The sequence below is a fragment of the Pelodiscus sinensis genome, chromosome 19 (assembly GCF_049634645.1).
Source record: "Pelodiscus sinensis isolate JC-2024 chromosome 19, ASM4963464v1, whole genome shotgun sequence".
Lineage (NCBI taxonomy): Eukaryota > Metazoa > Chordata > Testudines > Trionychidae > Pelodiscus > Pelodiscus sinensis.
In genome coordinates this window covers 14,916,940-14,934,761 of record NC_134729.1, presented here as the reverse complement: position 1 = coordinate 14,934,761, position 17,822 = coordinate 14,916,940, and the positions used below count along the sequence as shown (strand labels likewise).

General features: G+C 72.7%; 1 protein-coding gene across 2 annotated transcripts in view; it reads left to right on the top strand.

Annotated features, from left to right (window-relative positions):
• LOC142818973 (collagen alpha-1(XI) chain-like) overlaps positions 1 to 17,822 on the top strand; it is a 40,253-nt gene that overhangs the window by 4,781 nt on the left and 17,650 nt on the right. The window contains exons 3-16 of one of the 2 annotated variants that reach the window (XM_075902508.1): positions 914 to 1,127; positions 1,256 to 1,418; positions 3,134 to 3,256; positions 3,616 to 3,753; positions 5,479 to 5,610; positions 5,690 to 6,010; positions 8,905 to 8,952; positions 9,259 to 9,300; positions 9,462 to 9,524; positions 9,638 to 9,712; positions 10,692 to 10,775; positions 11,546 to 11,602; positions 13,429 to 13,482; positions 13,978 to 14,031. In XM_075902508.1, coding sequence (XP_075758623.1) covers positions 914 to 1,127; positions 1,256 to 1,418; positions 3,134 to 3,256; positions 3,616 to 3,753; positions 5,479 to 5,610; positions 5,690 to 6,010; positions 8,905 to 8,952; positions 9,259 to 9,300; positions 9,462 to 9,524; positions 9,638 to 9,712; positions 10,692 to 10,775; positions 11,546 to 11,602; positions 13,429 to 13,482; positions 13,978 to 14,031 — 1,568 coding nt within the window. The remainder of the gene's footprint in view (positions 1 to 913; positions 1,128 to 1,255; positions 1,419 to 3,133; positions 3,257 to 3,615; positions 3,754 to 5,478; positions 5,611 to 5,689; positions 6,011 to 8,904; positions 8,953 to 9,258; positions 9,301 to 9,461; positions 9,525 to 9,637; positions 9,713 to 10,691; positions 10,776 to 11,545; positions 11,603 to 13,428; positions 13,483 to 13,977; positions 14,032 to 17,822) is intronic. The other variant, XM_075902509.1, reaches the window with a different exon arrangement.

Below are 17,822 nucleotides of genomic sequence, written 5' to 3'. Positions count from 1 at the left end.
CAGAGGGTGGTTGTGTGGGGCTGTGGGCAGAGGGGCCGTGGGCAAAGGGGCTGTGGGCAGAGGGTGGTTGTGTGGGGCCGTGGGCATAGGGGCCGTGGGCAGAGGGGCTGTGGGCAGGGGGTGGTTGTGTGGGGCCGTGGGCAGAGGGGCCGTGGGCAGAGGGGCTGTGGGCAGGGGGTGGTTGTGTGGGGCCGTGGGCAGAGCGGCCGTGGGCAGAGGATGGTTGTGTGGGGCCGTGGGCAGAGGGGCCGTGGGCAGAGGGGCTGTGGGCAGGGGGTGGTTGTGTGGGGCCGTGGGCAGAGGGGCTGTGGGCAGGGGGGCTGTGGACAGAGGGTGGTTGTGTGGGGCCGTGGGCAGAGGGGCCGTGGGCAGAGGGGCTGTGGGCAGGGGGTGGTTGTGTGGGGCCGTGGGCAGAGCGGCCGTGGGCAGAGGGGCTGTGGGCAGGGGGTGGTTGTGTGGGGCCGTAGGCAGAGGGGCCGTGGGCAGAGGGGCTGTGGGCAGGGGGTGGTTGTGTGGGGCCGTGGGCAGAGGGTGGTTGTGTGGGGCCGTAGGCAGAGGGGCCGTGGGCAGGGGGGCTGTGGACAGAGGGTGGTTGTGTGGGGCCGTGGGCAGAGGGGCTGTGGGCAGGGGGTGGTTGTGTGGGGCCGTGGGCAGAGCGGCCGTGGGCAGTGGGGCTGTGGGCAGGGGGTGGTTGTGTGGGGCCGTAGGCAGAGGGGCCGTGGGCAGAGGGGCTGTGGGCAGGGGGTGGTTGTGTGGGGCCGTGGGCAGAGGGTGGTTGTGTGGGGCTGTGGGCAGGGGGGATACTGCACAGGGGTGCTAAGTTGGGGAGGCACCACGTGGGCAGGTGCAGGGCCCAGGCGCCCTGGGCACAGGGCCGGGGCTGAGCCCCACGCCGAGTCTTCCCCCACCCCAGACAACCCCTTCCCCGAGGATTTCTCCATCCTGACGACGCTGCGGGCCCGGCGGGGCAGCCAGGCCTTCCTGCTGTCGCTGTACGACGAGCGTGGGGTGCAGCAGCTGGGCGTGGAGATCGGCCGCTCGCCCGTCTTCCTCTACGAGGACCAGGCCGGGCGGCCGGCGCCGGAGAGATACCCGCTCTTCAGCCGGGTCAGCCTGGCCGACGGGAAGTGAGTGCCAGGCCTGGGTTGGCAGCCCGGCGGGCGGGCCAGGTAGACGCGGGGGAGCCCCGTGTCCCCCCGGGCCGTGGCGGGGACCCAGGCGGCTGGGCCTGTCCCTGTGACGCTGTCGCCCGCAGGTGGCACCGGGTGGCGCTCAGCGTGGAGGGCACCAACGTGTCGCTGCTGGTGGATTGCGAGGAGCCTGTGACGCTGCCCCTGGAGCGTGGGCCCCGGCCCATCGTCAGCACCGCGGGCATCACCCTGCTGGGGGCCCGGCTGCTGGACCAGGAGGTGTTCCAGGTGGGGGGCTGAGCATGCCGGGGGGAGCCGGCCTGGGGGGTGGCCTGCCTGGCACGGCACTTCCCGCCCGGTCAGGGTGAGTTGGGGCCGGGCAGGGGGCTGCTGCGGGTGGGGCGTTTGCCATCAGCCATGCAGGGGTCCCTGTCCCCCGTGGGTGCAGGGGCAGGGCAGTGCCCTGCAGCCCCCTGGGTGCCCGGGAGGTGCTGAGAGCTGCCCTGGCCCTGCCGCTCCCGCATTCCTGCCGGCGCCAAATGTCAGGGGCCGCGGAGAAGGGCCCTGTGAGGCCGGGGGCGGCTGGGGACAAGGCTGCATTGTCTCCCAAGGGTGCGGCTGGAGCGGGGGGGCCAAGGGGACTGGACGCTGGCCCGGGGGGGGGCAGGGCTGCCTGCCCCGGGGGCTCCTTTTCTCTGACAGCTGCAGCTGGGCGGGGCTGGGGAGCAGCGTGACCTGGGCTGACCCGGGGCCCCCCCCGGCGTGGCCCCCCCCGGCGTGGCCCCCCCCGGCGTGGCCCCGATGCCCCGGCCTGGCTGCTGGCCGTGCCCAGCTGGAGAGGCCGATCTCCCTGGGAACGTGGGGGCGGCCAGGCTGGGAGGAATGTTCCCAGGGAGCCCCCGCCCGCCCATCTGGCCCCCGTTCTCACGACTCACCACGGACGTGCGCTCGGCTGCGGCTGGGTCCAAGCCCTGCGGGGAGCCAGGCAGCATGGGGGGCTGCCCCAGGCAGTGGGCCGGGGTGGCTTGGGCTGGGTGTGGGGGGCAGGAGAGAGGGGTTGGGGGTATCTGGGTATGTGGGGCTTAGGGGGCAGCCATGGGGGGCTACTGGCCCGTGTGCCATTCTCGCAAACCCCTGCCCGGCGAGCTGTGCCCATCACCACGGCCTTGTGGCTGGTCTCACCCGTGGAGGCGCCAGCAGGCCGGCAAGGCCCTGGGGAGGCGGCTTTTGGCTTGGGCAGCACCTGGGCCCCATGCCAGCCCCATCACGCTGCCTCTTCGGAAACACCTGTGCCGAGTCCTGGCCAGCTACTCACAGCTGCAGCCATAGGGCTGGCCTGGGCCCAGGAGGGCTGGGGAGCTGGGCTGGGGGGCTCGGACATGGGAGCGCAGGGGGGCAGGCCCAGGAGGGCTGGGGAGCTGGGCTGGGGGGCTCGGACATGGGAGCGCAGGGGGGCCAGGCCCGGGGGGGCCGGGGAGCTGGTCTGGGGGGCTCGGACATGGGAGCACAGGGGGGCAGGCCCAGGAGGGCTGGGGAGCTGGGCTGGGGGGCTCAGACATGGGAGCGCAGGGGGGCAGGCCCAGGAGGGCTGGGGAGCTGGGCTGGGGGGCTCAGACATGGGAGCGCAGGGGGGCCAGGCCTGGGGGGGCCGGGGAGCTGGGCTGGGGGGCTCAGACATGGGAGCGCAGGGGGGCCAGGCCCGGGGGGGCCGGGGAGCTGGGCTGGGGGGCTCAGACATGGGAGCGCAGGGGGGCCAGGCCTGGGGGGGCCGGGGAGCTGGGCTGGGGGGCTCAGACATGGGAGCGCAGGGGGGCAGGCCCGGGGGGGCCGGGGAGCTGGGGTGGGGGGCTCAGACATGGGAGCGCAGGGGGGCCAGGCCCGGGGGGGCCGGGGAGCTGGGCTGGGGGGCTCAGACATGGGAGCGCAGGGGGGCTGTGCCTGGCCCATGCCAGGACCCCCAGCAGGCCCAGGCCCCGCTCAGCCCCTTTCGTCCCGGCCCCCAGGGCGATGTGCAGCAGCTGCTGATCGATCCGGACCCGCGGGCGGCCCTGCGCTACTGCCAGCACCACATGCCCGGCTGCGAGGAGCCGCTGCCCCACGGGCTGCCGGGCCTGGACCCCCAGGAGGTAGGTGCCCCCCCCGCCCGTGGAGCTGGGGCCAGGGGCGTCCCCCCTGCCAGGAGGTGCCCAGCCGCATCGGTGGCTCCGCCCGGGCTGGGATCAGTCACGGGTGGGGCCTGGGAACGGGCCCTGGGAGCCGCCCCCGTCCTGGCCAGAGGGGTCCCGCGGCTCGCGATGAGCCCCGCCCCCGAGAGCACTAGGGCACAGCTGGGCAGGGACGGGCCCAGGGGCCCCAGACATGGGCTCTTGCGCCCCGTGCCCGGAGTGCCCGCCCCAGCCGGGGGCCGTGGGCGCGTGTGGCTCTCTCATGCCCCTCTCTGTCTCTCCCCGCCCTCCGGCCGCCCCGCCCCGCCCCACCCCTGCAGAGCGGGCCGGAGCCCCCCGCCGCTCCCGCCCGCAGGCGGGGCAAAGGGAAGGGCAAGCGCCGGGGCCAGGGCAAGAAGAAAAGGAAGAAGGATCTGACGGAGCGGCGGGACGCGACGGCCACCCCCGGGCCGGGCCAGGTAGCGCCACGACCCCGCCGCTGCCCGGCCGCCGCCGCCTTCCGCCGCCTTCCGCCGCCGCCTAACCCAGCTCTGCCCGACCCGCTTGCCGCCGCCGCTCGCTGCTGGGGGCCCTTCCTGGGTGCAGGCCCCAGGCACCCGCCTCGGCCGGGGCCCGCCGCCCCCTGCACCCGCCGCCCGGAGCACCCGCCTCGGCCGGGGCCCGCCGCCCCCTGCACCCGCCACCCCCAGCCCCCGCTGCCCCAACCCCCGCCGCCCCCTGCACCCGCCACCCCCAGCCCCCGCTGCCCCAACCCCCGCCGCCCCCTGCACCCGCCGCCCCCTGCACCCGCCTCGGCCAGGGCCTGCTGCCCCCAGCATGTGCCTCAGCCCCCTGCCCCCGCCGCAGCCCTCAGCACCTGCCGTAGCCCCGCTGGCCCCTGCCCCCGCCACCCCCACCCCATCTCTGCTCCAGCCCAGCCCTCCCGCTAGGCACCGCAGCCACCTCCACGCCTGGGCCCTGCACTGGGAGAGGACTCAGCTTTGGGCCCCCGCTGAGCCCTGGGTGGGGGGAGTCAGGGCAGCTGCAGGGCCTGGGACAGCCCCTCCCGCACAGGCCTGTGCATCCCGCCCAGCTGGCTCCTGACTGCCCCCGACACCTGCTGGGGATGGAGCTGCTGCTGGGTGGAGCAGGGAGCCAGGGGTGGGGGGAGCCTGGGGGGGCAGGGAACCGGGCAGGACGGGGAGCCTGGGGGGGTAGGGAACCAGGCAGGACGGGGAGCTGGGGGCGGGGGGGCCTGGGGGGCAGGGAACCGGGCAGGACGGAGAGCCGGGGGCGGGGAGGCCTGGGGGGGCAGGGAACCGGGCAGAACGGGGAGCTGGGGGCGGGGAGGCCTGGGGGGCAGGGAACCGGGCAGGACGGAGAGCCGGGGGCGGGAGGGTCTGGGGGGGCAGGGAACCGGGCAGAACGGGGAGCTGGGGGCGGGGGGGCCTGGGGGGCAGGGAACCGGGCAGGACGGAGAGCCGGGGGCGGGGGGGCCTGGGGGGCAGGGAACCGGGCAGAACGGGGAGCTGGGGGCGGGGGGGCCTGGGGGGCAGGGAACCGGGCAGGACGGAGAGCCGGGGGCGGGGGGGGTCTGGGGGGGCAGGACGGGGAGCCGGGGGCGGGGGCTCTCTCCAGACTCCTCTGGGGTCCTGCCCCCCAGGACCGGGAGGGGAGTGGGCAGGCCCTGGCGTTGGGCGGGACGGGGCGGGATCGACCCCTCGCCCGGGATCCGGGCCAAGGCTCCAGCTGGGAGTGGAACTGGAGCCATGAGTCACGCTTGGCTGGCGGGCGGCGGGGGGGGGTGGGTGGATTCCTGCCCTGGCTCCCGGAGCCGCCGGCTGCTGCCATCTCGGGGTCCCGCCCCCCCCCCGGCCCCTGCAGCTGAGATTCATTGTCCCCAGCCCCACTCCCACACTGCCCCCAACCCCCTCCCTCCCTCCCTCAATGCCTCACCCCCCTCCTTCCCTGCCCTCCAGCCCCCCTCTGCCTCCCAGACAGCCCCTCTCTTCCCCAGCCCAGCCCCCCTGCACCCAGCCCCCTTGCTGCATCAGTTCCTCTGCTGCCCCCAACCACCTGCCTCCCACCCCCTCACTGTCTCTCAGCCCCCCCGCTCGCCGCCCCCTGCCAGTCCCTCCCCTCCTGGCACCTGGGCCCAGCGTGGGGCACCCCTAACACCCCGTTTCTCTCCACTGCCCCTCAAGGAGGAGGCCCTGAACCACGCGGCCCCGGCACTAGAGGCGACCCCATCTGGGGAGGAGCCCGTCGCCCCGCTGCCTGCGACAGCCCCTGCCAGCACCATGGCCATCAGCCTGACCCTCACCGAGGCCTACGAGGTACCCCGGCCGGAGGGCTGTGGGGGGGCACAGCTCAGCCCCACACACCCCACTGACCCCCAGCTAATCTCGCCCGCAGAGCCTGCCAGAGCAGCATGTGGTTGGCACGGAGGGAGCCTCTGAGTCCCACGCAGCCGCCCTGGGGCCGGTCGAGGAGCAGGACCACGGGGAGCCCCCCGGCCCGGGGCCGGTCGAGGAGCAGGACCACGGGGAGCCCCCCAGCCCGGGGCCGGATGAGGAGCAAGACTACGGGGAGCCCCCCGGCCCGGGGCCGGTCGAGGAGCAGGACCACGGGGAGCCCCCCGGCCCGGGGCCGGACGAGGAGCAGGACCACGGGGAGCCCCCGGAGGAGGAGCACGAGGCCAGGGAGCCGTGGGAGTCCCGGAGCCAGGCTGCCTGGGTACGCGCCCGGGGTGCCAGGGTGCCGGGTGGGAACGGAAGCACCTGGGAGGGGACACGGTGTCAGGGACCCCCAGGCTGTACCCCACGGTTGGGCAGTGTGATGCCCGGGGGGACCCCTGCAGTGCGACAGCCCCTTCTCGGGGGCCCCTCCCTCGGGGCTCAGCCCTGGGACGGCCCCTCTGAGCCCCCAGCCGCCTGTCTCTGCCGTGGGCCCTTGGGGAGTCCCCTTGCCCGGGGCCCCTCCCAGAGCAGCCCTGGTCTCCAGCCAGTCACCCAGGGGGTTTATTGGCTTTGAACCCAGCCTGTCGGCCTGGCCCCCCCAACCCATCTGAGTCTCCCCTGCAGCCAGGGGGGGGCTCTGCCTGCCCCCCCACAGCCCTCTCCCTCCAGCCCAGCCTCCGATCCCCCCAAGCAGCCCCTCCCCCAGCTTGTGTCTGCCGGCCAGGTAACCAGGACACCTGCGCCCCCTCTTCTCTGCCTTTGGCCCCCCCAGCTGAGACTCGCTGGACAGGGCCCCTTGGCCCCCACTGGCCAGACCCCTGCTGTCACCGAGGGGTGTGTAGTCCCTGGGCCCTGCCCCCCGGCAGCCAGAGGGGCTCCCAGCGGGCAGGGGGCACGGGAGGATTCTTGGTTCCCAGGGACCCATCCTGGGGAGAGGGGCCCAGGCCCTGCCCCCCCCCGGCCCCCCTACCCCTCAAGCCAGCGAGAGTCACTGACAGCCCCAGCAGCTGGGTCCAGCCCTGCCCCCGCCATGCCCAGCTTCCCCTGGGCCAGTGTGGACCGACTGGGCTGGGGCAGCCTCCTGCAGTGAGTCACGTCTGGGATCCCCAGCCGGCACCAGGCAGTGTCCAGGGAAACTGAGGCACGCACACATGAGTGAACAGAGCGAATACAAGCCCCGTGCAACCCTGTGACCAGCTGCAGCCCAGAATCAGGCCCTCACCAAGCTAGAGGTCTGGCGTCCAGGGGCAGTAGCGCGGGACGGCGCCCACGGGCAGTATTACAGGACGGTGCCCAGGGGCAGTATTACAGGACGGTGCCCAGGGGCAGTATTACAGGATGGTGCCCACGGGCAGTATTACGGGACGGTGCCCACGGGCAGTATTACAGGACGGTGCCCAGGGGCAGTATTACAGGATGGTGCCCAGGGGCAGTATTACAGGATGGTGCCCAGGGGCAGTATTACAGGACGGTGCCCGGGGCAGTATTACAGGACGGCGCCCACGGGCAGTATTACAGGACGGCGCCCAGGGGCAGTATTACGGGACGGCGCCCAGGGGCAGTATTACGGGACGGTGCCCAGGGGCAGTATTACAGGACGGCGCCCAGGGGCAGTATTACAGGATGGTGCCCAGGGGCAGTATTACGGGACGGTGCCCAGGGGCAGTATTACAGGATGGTGCCCAGGGGCAGTATTACAGGACGGCGCCCAGGGGCAGTATTACAGGATGGTGCCCAGGGGCAGTATTACGGGACGGTGCCCAGGGGCAGTATTACAGGACGGCGCCCAGGGGCAGTATTACAGGATGCTGCCCAGGGGCAGTATTACGGGACGGTGCCCACGGGCAGTATTACAGGATGGTGCCCAGGGGCAGTATTACAGGACGGCGCCCAGGGGCAGTATTACAGGATGGTGCCCAGGGGCAGTATTACGGGACGGTGCCCACGGGCAGTATTACAGGATGGTGCCCAGGGGCAGTATTACAGGATGGTGCCCAGGGGCAGTATTACGGGACGGTGCCCAGGCGCAGTATTACAGGACGGTGCCCAGGGGCAGTATTACAGGACGGTGCCCACGGGCAGTATTACGGGACGGTGCCCAGGGGCAGTATTACGGGACGGTGCCCAGGCGCAGTATTACAGGACGGTGCCCACGGGCAGTATTACAGGACGGTGCCCAGAGGCAGTATTACGGGACGGTGCCCAGGGGCAGTATTACAGGACGGTGCCCACGGGCAGTATTACGGGACGGTGCCCAGGCGCAGTATTACAGGACGGTGCCCAGGGGCAGTATTACAGGACGGCGCCCACGGGCAGTATTACGGGATGGTGCCCAGGCACAGTATTACGGGACGGTGCCCAGGGGCAGTATTACAGGACGGTGCCCACGGGCAGTATTACGGGACGGTGCCCAGGGGCAGTATTACGGGACGGTGCCCACGGGCAGTATTACAGGACGGTGCCCACGGGCAGTACCACAAGACAGAGCCCAGGGGCAGTATTACAGGACGGTGCCCACGGGCAGTACCACAAGACAGTGCCCAGGGGCAGTATTACGGGACGGTGCCCACGGGCAGTATTACAGGACGGTGCCCACGGGCAGTACCACAAGACAGTGCCCAGGGGCAGTATTACGGGACGGTGCCCACGGGCAGTATTACAGGACGGTGCCCACGGGCAGTACCACAAGACAGAGCCCAGGGGCAGTATTACAGGACGGTGCCCACGGGCAGTATTACAGGACGGTGCCCACGGGCAGTACCACAAGACAGTGCCCAGGGGCAGTATTACGGGACGGTGCCCACGGGCAGTATTACGGGACGGTGCCCACGGGCAGTACCACAAGACAGTGCCCAGGGGCAGTATTACGGGACGGTGCCCACGGGCAGTATTACGGGACGGTGCCCACGGGCAGTACCACAAGACAGAGCCCAGGGGCAGTATTACGGGACGGTGCCCACGGGCAGTATTACAGGGCGGTGCCCACGGGCAGTACCACAAGACAGAGCTCAGGGGCGGTAGCGCGGCCCAGCGCCAGGGGAAGAGGGCTTGTGCTCTCCAGCGTGGTAAGGCCGAGGGGCAGAGCTCCCTGCACGGGGGGCTGCTGCGCCTGGCGGGGGGGGGCGGCTGTTTGCGGCCCCGTGACACCCTGCCCCCCCCCGTCCATTGCAGGAAGCCGGCGAGAAGGGCGAGAAGGGGGAGCCGGGCGCCTTTGAGCCTGTGAGTACCCGCAGCCTCGGGCGGCGCCATGGCCCAGGGCAGAGCGACCCGCAGGGTGCATGGCTCCCGGGGGCCCTCATCCGCCAGCCGAGCCTGGAGGGTCGGGGGGACTGGGATTGGGCCCTGGCCAAAGGGAAGGGGGGGTTCCGAGCCCAGGCCCCCCTGGCCCAGGCTGGCCGGCCCTGGGGAGCGGGCACCCTCTCGCCCACGGCAGCAGGGCCGGGGGGTCACAGTGTGGAGGCGGGGGGGGCGCGGGGGGCTCTGGGGGGGGGCTGAGCCCCGGTCTAACTGGCTCTCTCCTCCTAGGGCCGGCAGTTCGAGGGGCCGCCGGGAGGCCCGGGCCCAGCGGTAAGGACCCCGCGCCTGGGGCCCCTCAGTGAGCGCGGCTGGCCTGGGGCGGGTGCCGGGGGGTCCCAGTGGGGGCAGCCAGTGAGGAGGGGACGGAGCGGGAGCGTGGCGGGGGCTGGGGGGTCGCCGCAGTGACTGAGGCTCCTCTGTGTCTCTCCCAGGGCGAGATGGGCCCCCGGGGGCCGGCGGGGCCGGTGGGGCTGCCGGGGGACCCTGGCGAGCAGGTGAGCAGGCGCGGGGGGAGGGGCTCAGGAATGGCTGGCATGCTGCCTGCCCCAGGGGCTGCGGGTCCCTGCCTGCCTCGCCCTGATTGACGGGCTCCCTCCCTCCTCTGCAGGGCCCCGTGGGGTGGCCGGGGCTGCCAGGAGCCGACGGGGGCCGGGGCCCTCCAGGGACCATGATCATGCTGCCGGTAGGTCGGGCCAGGATAGTGGGGGGGGGGGGGGTCCTGCAGGGCTGAGCATTGACACCAGAGGGGGGCGGGCAGGACCCTGCTCTGCTGGGGGGGCTGGTGCCGGGGGGGCGGGCAGGACCCTGCTCTGCGGGGGGGCTGGTCCCGGGGGGGCGGGCAGGACCCTGCTCTGCGGGGGGGGCTGGTGCCGGGGGGGCGGGCAGGACCCTGCTCTGCGGGGGGGGCTGGTGTCGGGGGGGCGGGCAGGACCCTGCTCTGCGGGGGGGCTGGTGCCGGGGGGGCGGGCAGGACCCTGCTCTGCGGGGGGGCTGGTGCCGGGGGGGCGGGCAGGACCCTGCTCTGCGGGGGGGCTGGTGCCGGGGGGTGGGGGTGGGCAGGACCCTGCTCTGCGGGGGGGCTGGTGCCTGGGGGTGGGGGTGGGCAGGACCCTGCTCTATGGAGGGGTGTCTGGAGGGGAGGCCAGGGGGGTGGGCAGGACCCTGCTCTGCGGGGGGGCTGGTGCCGGGGGGGTGGGCAGGACCCTGCTCTGCGGGGGGGCTGGTCCCGGGGGGGCGGGCAGGACCCTGCTCTGCTGGGGGGCTGGTGCCTGGGGGTGGGGGTGGGCAGGACCCTGCTCTGCGGGGGGGCTGGTGCCTGGGGGTGGGGGTGGGCAGGACCCTGCTCTATGGAGGGGTGTCTGGAGGGGAGGCCAGGGGGGCGGGCAGGACCCTGCTCTGCTGGGGGGCTGGTGCCTGGGGGTGGGGGTGGGCAGGACCCTGCTCTATGGAGGGGTGTCTGGAGGGGAGGCCAGGGGGGCGGGCAGGACCCTGCTCTGCGGGGGGGCTGGTGCCTGGGGGTGGGGGTGGGCAGGACCCTGCTCTATGGAGGGGTGTCTGGAGGGGAGGCCAGGGGGGCGGGCAGGACCCTGCTCTGCGGGGGGGGCTGGTGCCGGGGGGGCCAGCTGCTCCCTTTCCTATTGCTGACGGGTGCCCCCCCCCAGTTCCAGCTCGGCGGGGAGCAGCCCCAGGGCCCCGCCGTGTCGTTCCAGGAGGCCCAGGCGCAGGCCGTCCTGCAGCAGGCCAAGGTGAGGCCGGGGGTTGCGCCCACACTGGGATCCCCCCCATCCCTGGGCTCTGCCCCCCCCCACCGCAGCCAGGGGGGGTTCCCAACCAGCAGGGGGCACAGGAGGGTTCTTGGTCCCCAGGGACCCGAAGTGGGGAGAGGGGCCCAGACCCCTCCCTTCCTGCCCCCCAAGCCAGGGCCCTGACCCGCCCACTCCCCAAGCCAGCCCAAACTGACCCACTCCCCACTTCCCACTTCCAGCCAGCCCCTCCTCCCGCCTGTGCCCTGCTTCGCAGGCCAAGGGTGTCACCCAGCCACCCCCTCCTGGGCTCGGGTTGCGAGCCAGTGTGTGTGCGTGTGTGCGTGTGTGTGTGCGTGTTTACACATTTGTGTGTGTGTGTGTTTACATGTGTGTGTGTGTGTGCGTGCGTGTGTGCGCGTGCGTGTGTGCGTGCGTGCGTGTGTGCGTGTTTACACATTTGTGTGTGTGTGTGTTTACATGTGTGCATGTGTGCGTGTGCGTGTGTGTGTGCGTGTGTGCGTGTTTACACATTTGTGTGTGTGTGTGTTTACATGTGTGTGGGGGGCACCTGGGCCAGCCTCCCTCAGTGGCAGTCACACCCAAACTCTCTATCCCCATCTAAGGATTGGTGCAGCACCCAGGGAAACTGAGGCACGCCCACGGGGGTCACTGCAGGACAGTAGAACTCCCACACACCAGGGGGCTAAAAGACTAAAAGCCCCCCCCCCCATGCAGTCTGTGCCAGCCTAACCTGTCTCCTTTTCTTCCAGCTCTCCATGAGGGGACCCCCAGGCCCTATGGGCTTGACGGGCCGGCCAGGTCCCCTGGTGAGTTGGGGGGCGGACAGCCTCGTGTGGGAGTAGGGGGGGAACGCACGAGGGGGGCAGTCTGGGACATGTGAGGGACCAGCCTCGTGTGGGAGTAGGGGGGGAACGCACGAGGGGGGCAGTCTGGGACATGTGAGGGACCAGCCTCGTGTGGGAGTAGGGGGGGAACGCACGAGGGGGGCAGTCTGGGACATGTGAGGGACCAGCCTCGTGTGGGAGTAGGGGGGGAACGCACGAGGGGGGCAGTCTGGGACATGTGAGGGACCAGCCTCGTGTGGGAGTAGGGGGGGAACGCACGAGGGGGGCAGTCTGGGACATGTGAGGGACCAGCCTCGTGTGGGAGTAGGGGGGGAACGCACGAGGGGGGCAGTCTGGGGCATGTGAGGGACCAGCCACGTGTGGGAGTACGGGGGGAACGCACGGGGGGGCAGTCTGGGGCATGTGAGGGACCAGCCACGTGTGGGAGTACGGGGGGAACACATGGGGGGGCAGTCTGGGGCGTGCGAGGGACCAGCCACGTGTGGGAGTACGGGGGGAACGCACGGGGGGGCAGTCTGGGGCATGTGAGGGACCAGCCACGTGTGGCAGTACGGGGGGAATGCACGAGGGGGGCAGTCTGGGGCATGTGAGGGACCAGCCACATGTGGGATTACGGGGGGAACGCACGGGGGGGCAGTCTGGGGCGTGCGAGGGACCAGCCACGTGTGGGAGTACGGGGGGAACGCACGAGGGGGGCAGTCTGGGGCATGTGAGGGACCAGCCACGTGTGGGAGTACGGGGGGAACGCACGAGGGGGGCAGTCTGGGGCATGTGAGGGACCAGCCACGTGTGGGAGTACGGGGGGAACGCACGGGGGGGCAGTCTGGGGCGTGCGAGGGACCAGCCACGTGTGGGAGTACGGGGGGAACGCACGAGGGGGGCAGTCTGGGGCATGTGAGGGACCAGCCACGTGTGGGAGTACGGGGGGAACACATGGGGGGGCAGTCTGGGGCGTGCGAGGGACCAGCCACGTGTGGGAGTACGGGGGGAACGCATGGGGGGGCAGTCTGGGGCGTGCGAGGGACCAGCCACGTGTGGGAGTACGGGGGGAATGCACGAGAGGGGCAGTCTGGGGCGTGCGAGGGACCAGTCACGTGTGGGATTACGGGGGGAACACATGGGGGGGCAGTCTGGGGACTGTGAGGACCAGCCACGTGTGGGATTACGGGGGGAATGCACGAGGGGGGCAGTCTGGGGACTGTGAGGACCAGCCACGTGTGGGATTACGGGGGGAACGCATGGGGGGGCAGTCTGGGGCGTGCGAGGGACCAGCCACGTGTGGGAGTACGGGAGGAACACATGGTGGGGGCAGTCTGGGGCGTGCGAGGGACCAGCCACGTGTGGGATTACGGGGGGAACGCACAGGGGGGCAGTCTGGGGCGTGCGAGGGACCAGCCACGTGTGGGATTACGGGGGGAACGCACAGGGGGGCAGTCTGGGGCGTGCGAGGGACCAGCCACGTGTGGGAGTACGGGGGGAACACATGGGGGGCAGTCTGGGGACTGTGAGAACCAGCCATGTGTGGGGTACCGAAGCGGGAGAGTGCATGAGGGTGCCCCAGGCAGGCCCCCTGGGACCGGGCTCACTGTGGGGCCTGGGGCCAGGTAGGGGCCAAGCCACATGGGCTGGGACCGGCTCATGGTCACCCCAGAGATGGTGGCAGCCAGCAGTGGGGCCAGAAGGGGCCGGCCTGAGGGGCAGGGCCGGGTCGTGACCTTTGTCCCATGTGTGACTCTGACCTGTGGGCCACCTCCCCACCTGAGGATTTTCTCCTTTGTTTTTTGTAGGGTCTCCCAGGGAACCCGGGCCTGAAAGGGGATGCCGGAGATGTGGGGCCGCAGGTGAGCGGAGCTCCCGGGGCTGCCTACAGCTTGGGGCAGGGGCCGTCACAGGGGAACCCAGGAGCTGCCTGCGCCGTGGGGCAGGAGCCGTTGCAGGGGAGCTGGGCTGCACACGGCCCCTGTGCCCAGCCAGCTGTAGCCTTCCCAAGGCCCTGGCCCTGACCTGGAAGCGCTGAGCCCCTGTTCCATCTCGGGGAGACCCAGGGCCTTCTACCCCTGAACCCCCCCATCTGAGTCCCAGAGCAGTGCCCAGGGAAACCGAGGCACACATGGGGTTACTATGGGCCAGTTGAACTCACGGGCGACCTAACAGGGGGACTCAACCGCCCCTTTGGCACAGGGGGTCAGTGCTGGGGCTGGGGGGGCAGCATGGGGCCCAGTGGGGTGGAGGTGGGAGAGGTTGGGGGCCCAGTGGAGGGGACAGGGTGGGGCGTGTGGGGCCTGGAGGGGGCTGGGGGGGGCCAGTGGAGATTTCAGCCCCTCTCTTCCCTGCAGGGTCCGTCGGGGATGCAGGGCCCACCAGGCCTGCCGGGCAAAGGGGGCAAACGGGTGAGTGCGGCTACTGGGGGGGTCCCTGCGGGCGGCTCCCCACCTGGCCCGAGGTGCCTGGCACCGGAGTGCCCTGCCCAGGGCAGTGAAACCAGGGCCGGGTCCCTGGTCCCCGCAGCCCGCTCTGTGCCCCCCGTCTGCCCCCTGCACCCCCCAGTATCCCACAGCGCCCCCTGCCGGCACCTCGCTCTGTGCCCCCCGCCTGCCCCCTGCGCCCCCCAGTATGCCACAGCGCCCCCTGCCGGCACCTTGCTCTGTGCCCCCCGCCTGCCCCCTGCTGGCACCTCGCTCTGTGCCCCCCGCACCCCGCAGTATCCCACAGCGCCCCCTGCCGGCACCTCGCTCTGTGCCCCCCGCCTGCCCCCTGCTGGCACCTCGCTCTGTGCCCCCCGCCTGCCCCCTGCTGGCACCTCGCTCTGTGCCCCCCGCCTGCCCCCTGCGCCCCCCAGTATGCCACAGCGCCCCCTGCCGGCACCTCGCTCTGTGCCCCCCACCTGCCCCCTGCTGGCACCTCGCTCTGTGCCCCCCGCCTGCCCCCTGCGCCCCCCAGTATGCCACAGCGCCCCCTGCCGGCACCTCGCTCTGTGCCCCCCACCTGCCCCCTGCTGGCACCTCGCTCTGTGCCCCCCGTCTGCCCCCTGCGCCCCCCAGTATGCCACAGCGCCCCCTGCCGGCACCTCGCTCTGTGCCCCCCGCCTGCCCCCTGCGCCCCCCAGTATGCCACAGCGCCCCCTGCCGGCACCTCGCTCTGTGCCCCCCACCTGCCCCCTGCACCCCTCAGTATCCCACAGCGCCCCCTGCCGGCACCTCGCTCTGTGCCCCCCACCTGCCCCCTGCACCCCTCAGTATCCCACAGCGCCCCCTGCCGGCACCTCGCTCTGTGCCCCCCACCTGCCCCCTGCACCCCTCAGTATGCCACAGCGCCCCCTGCCGGCACCTCGCTCTGTGCCCCCCGCCTGCCCCCTGCTGGCACCTCGCTCTGTGCCCCCCGCCTGCCCCCTGCTGGCACCTCGCTCTGTGCCCCCCGCCTGCCCCCTGCGCCCCCCAGTATGCCACAGCGCCCCCTGCCGGCACCTCGCTCTGTGCCCCCCACCTGCCCCCTGCTGGCACCTCGCTCTGTGCCCCCCGCCTGCCCCCTGCGCCCCCCAGTATGCCACAGCGCCCCCTGCCGGCACCTCGCTCTGTGCCCCCCACCTGCCCCCTGCTGGCACCTCGCTCTGTGCCCCCCGTCTGCCCCCTGCGCCCCCCAGTATGCCACAGCGCCCCCTGCCGGCACCTCGCTCTGTGCCCCCCGCCTGCCCCCTGCGCCCCCCAGTATGCCACAGCGCCCCCTGCCGGCACCTCGCTCTGTGCCCCCCACCTGCCCCCTGCACCCCTCAGTATCCCACAGCGCCCCCTGCCGGCACCTCGCTCTGTGCCCCCCACCTGCCCCCTGCACCCCTCAGTATCCCACAGCGCCCCCTGCCGGCACCTCGCTCTGTGCCCCCCACCTGCCCCCTGCACCCCTCAGTATGCCACAGCGCCCCCTGCCGGCACCTCGCTCTGTGCCCCCCACCTGCCCCCTGCACCCCTCAGTATGCCACAGCGCCCCCTGCCGGCACCTCGCTCTGTGCCCCCCGTCTGCCCCCTGCGCCCCCCAGTATCCCACAGCGCCCCCTGCCGGCACCTCGCTCTGTGCCCCCCACCTGCCCCCTGCACCCCCCAGTATCCCACAGCGCCCCCTGCCGGCACCTCGCTCTGTGCCCCCCGCCTGCCCCCTGCGCCCCCCAGTATGCCACAGCGCCCCCTGCCGGCACCTCGCTCTGTGCCCCCCGCCTGCCCCCTGCACCCCCCAGTATGCCACAGCGCCCCCTGCCGGCACCTCGCTCTGTGCCCCCCGCCTGCCCCCTGCACCCCCCAGTATGCCACAGCGCCCCCTGCCGGCACCTCGCTCTGTGCCCCCCACCTGCCCCCTGCACCCCTCAGTATCCCACAGCGCCCCCTGCCGGCACCTCGCTCTGTGCCCCCCGCCTGCCCCCTGCACCCCCCAGTATGCCACAGCGCCCCCTGCCGGCACCTCGCTCTGTGCCCCCCGCCTGCCCCCTGCACCCCTCAGTATCCCACAGCGCCCCCTGCCGGCACCTCGCTCTGTGCCCCCCACCTGCCCCCTGCACCCCTCAGTATGCCACAGCGCCCCCTGCCGGCACCTCGCTCTGTGCCCCCCACCTGCCCCCTGCACCCCTCAGTATGCCACAGCGCCCCCTGCCGGCACCTCGCTCTGTGCCCCCCGTCTGCCCCCTGCGCCCCCCAGTATCCGACAGCGCCCCCTGCCGGCACCTCGCTCTGTGCCCCCCGTCTGCCCCCTGCACCCCCCAGTATCCCACAGCGCCCCCTGCCGGCACCTCGCTCTGTGCCCCCCGCCTGCCCCCTGCGCCCCCCAGTATCCCACAGCGCCCCCTGCCGGCACCTCGCTCTGTGCCCCCCGCCTGCCCCCTGCACCCCTCAGTATCCCACAGCGCCCCCTGCTGGCACCTCGCTCTGTGCCCCCCGTCTGCCCCCTGCACCCCCCAGTATGCCACAGCGCCCCCTGCCGGCACCTCGCTCTGTGCCCCCCGCCTGCCCCCTGCACCCCTCAGTATCCCACAGCGCCCCCTGCTGGCACCTCGCTCTGTGCCCCCCGTCTGCCCCCTCCACGCCTCAGTATGCCACAGCGCCCCCTGCCGGCACCTCGCTCTGTGCCCCCCGTCTGCCCCCTGCACCCCCCAGTATGCCACAGCGCCCCCTGCCGGCACCTCGCTCTGTGCCCCCCGTCTGCCCCCTGCACCCCCCAGTATGCCACAGCGCCCCCTGCTGGCACCTCGCTCTGTGCCCCCCGTCTGCCCCCTCCACGCCTCAGTATGCCACAGCGCCCCCTGCCGGCACCTCGCTCTGTGCCCCCCGCCTGCCTGCCCCATGTGCCCCCCAGTATGCCACAGCGCCCCCTGCCGGCACCTCGCTCTGTGCCCCCCGCCTGCCCCCTGCGCCCCTCAGTATGCCACAGCGCCCCCTGCTGGCACCTCGCTCTGTGCCCCCCGTCTGCCCCCTGCGCCCCCCAGTATCCCACAGCGCCCCCTGCCGGCACCTCGCTCTGTGCCCCCCGTCTGCCCCCTGCGCCCCCCAGTATCCCACAGCGCCCCCTGCCGGCACCTCGCTCTGTGCCCCCCGTCTGCCCTCTGCGCCCCCCAGTATCCCACAGCGCCCCCTGCCGGCACCTCGCTCTGTGCCCCCCGCCTGCCCCCTGCGCCCCTCAGTATCCCACAGCGCCCCCTGCTGGCACCTCGCTCTGTGCCCCCCGTCTGTCCCCTGCACCCCTCAGTATCCCACAGCGCCCCCTGCCGGCACCTCGCTCTGTGCCCCCCACCTGCCTGCCCCATGTGCCTCCCAGTATGCCACAGCGCCCCCTGCTGGCACCTCGCTCTGTGCCCCCCGTCTGCCCCCTGCGCCCCCCAGTATCCCACAGCGCCCCCTGCTGGCACCTCGCTCTGTGCCCTCAGTCTGCCCCTTGCGCCCCTCAGTATGCCACAGCGCCCCCTGCTGGCACCTCGCTCTGTGCCCTCCCCAGCCTGCCCCATGTGCCCCCCAATATCCCACAGCGCCCCCTGCTAGCACCTCGCTCTGTGCTCTCCCCAGCCTGCCCCATGCGCCCCCCCAATATCCCACAGCGCCCCCTGCCGGCACCTCGCTCTGTGCCCTCCGTCTGCCCCCTGCGCCCCTCAGTATCCCACAGCGCCCCCTGCTGGCACCTCGCTCTGTGCCCTCCCCGGCCTGCCCCA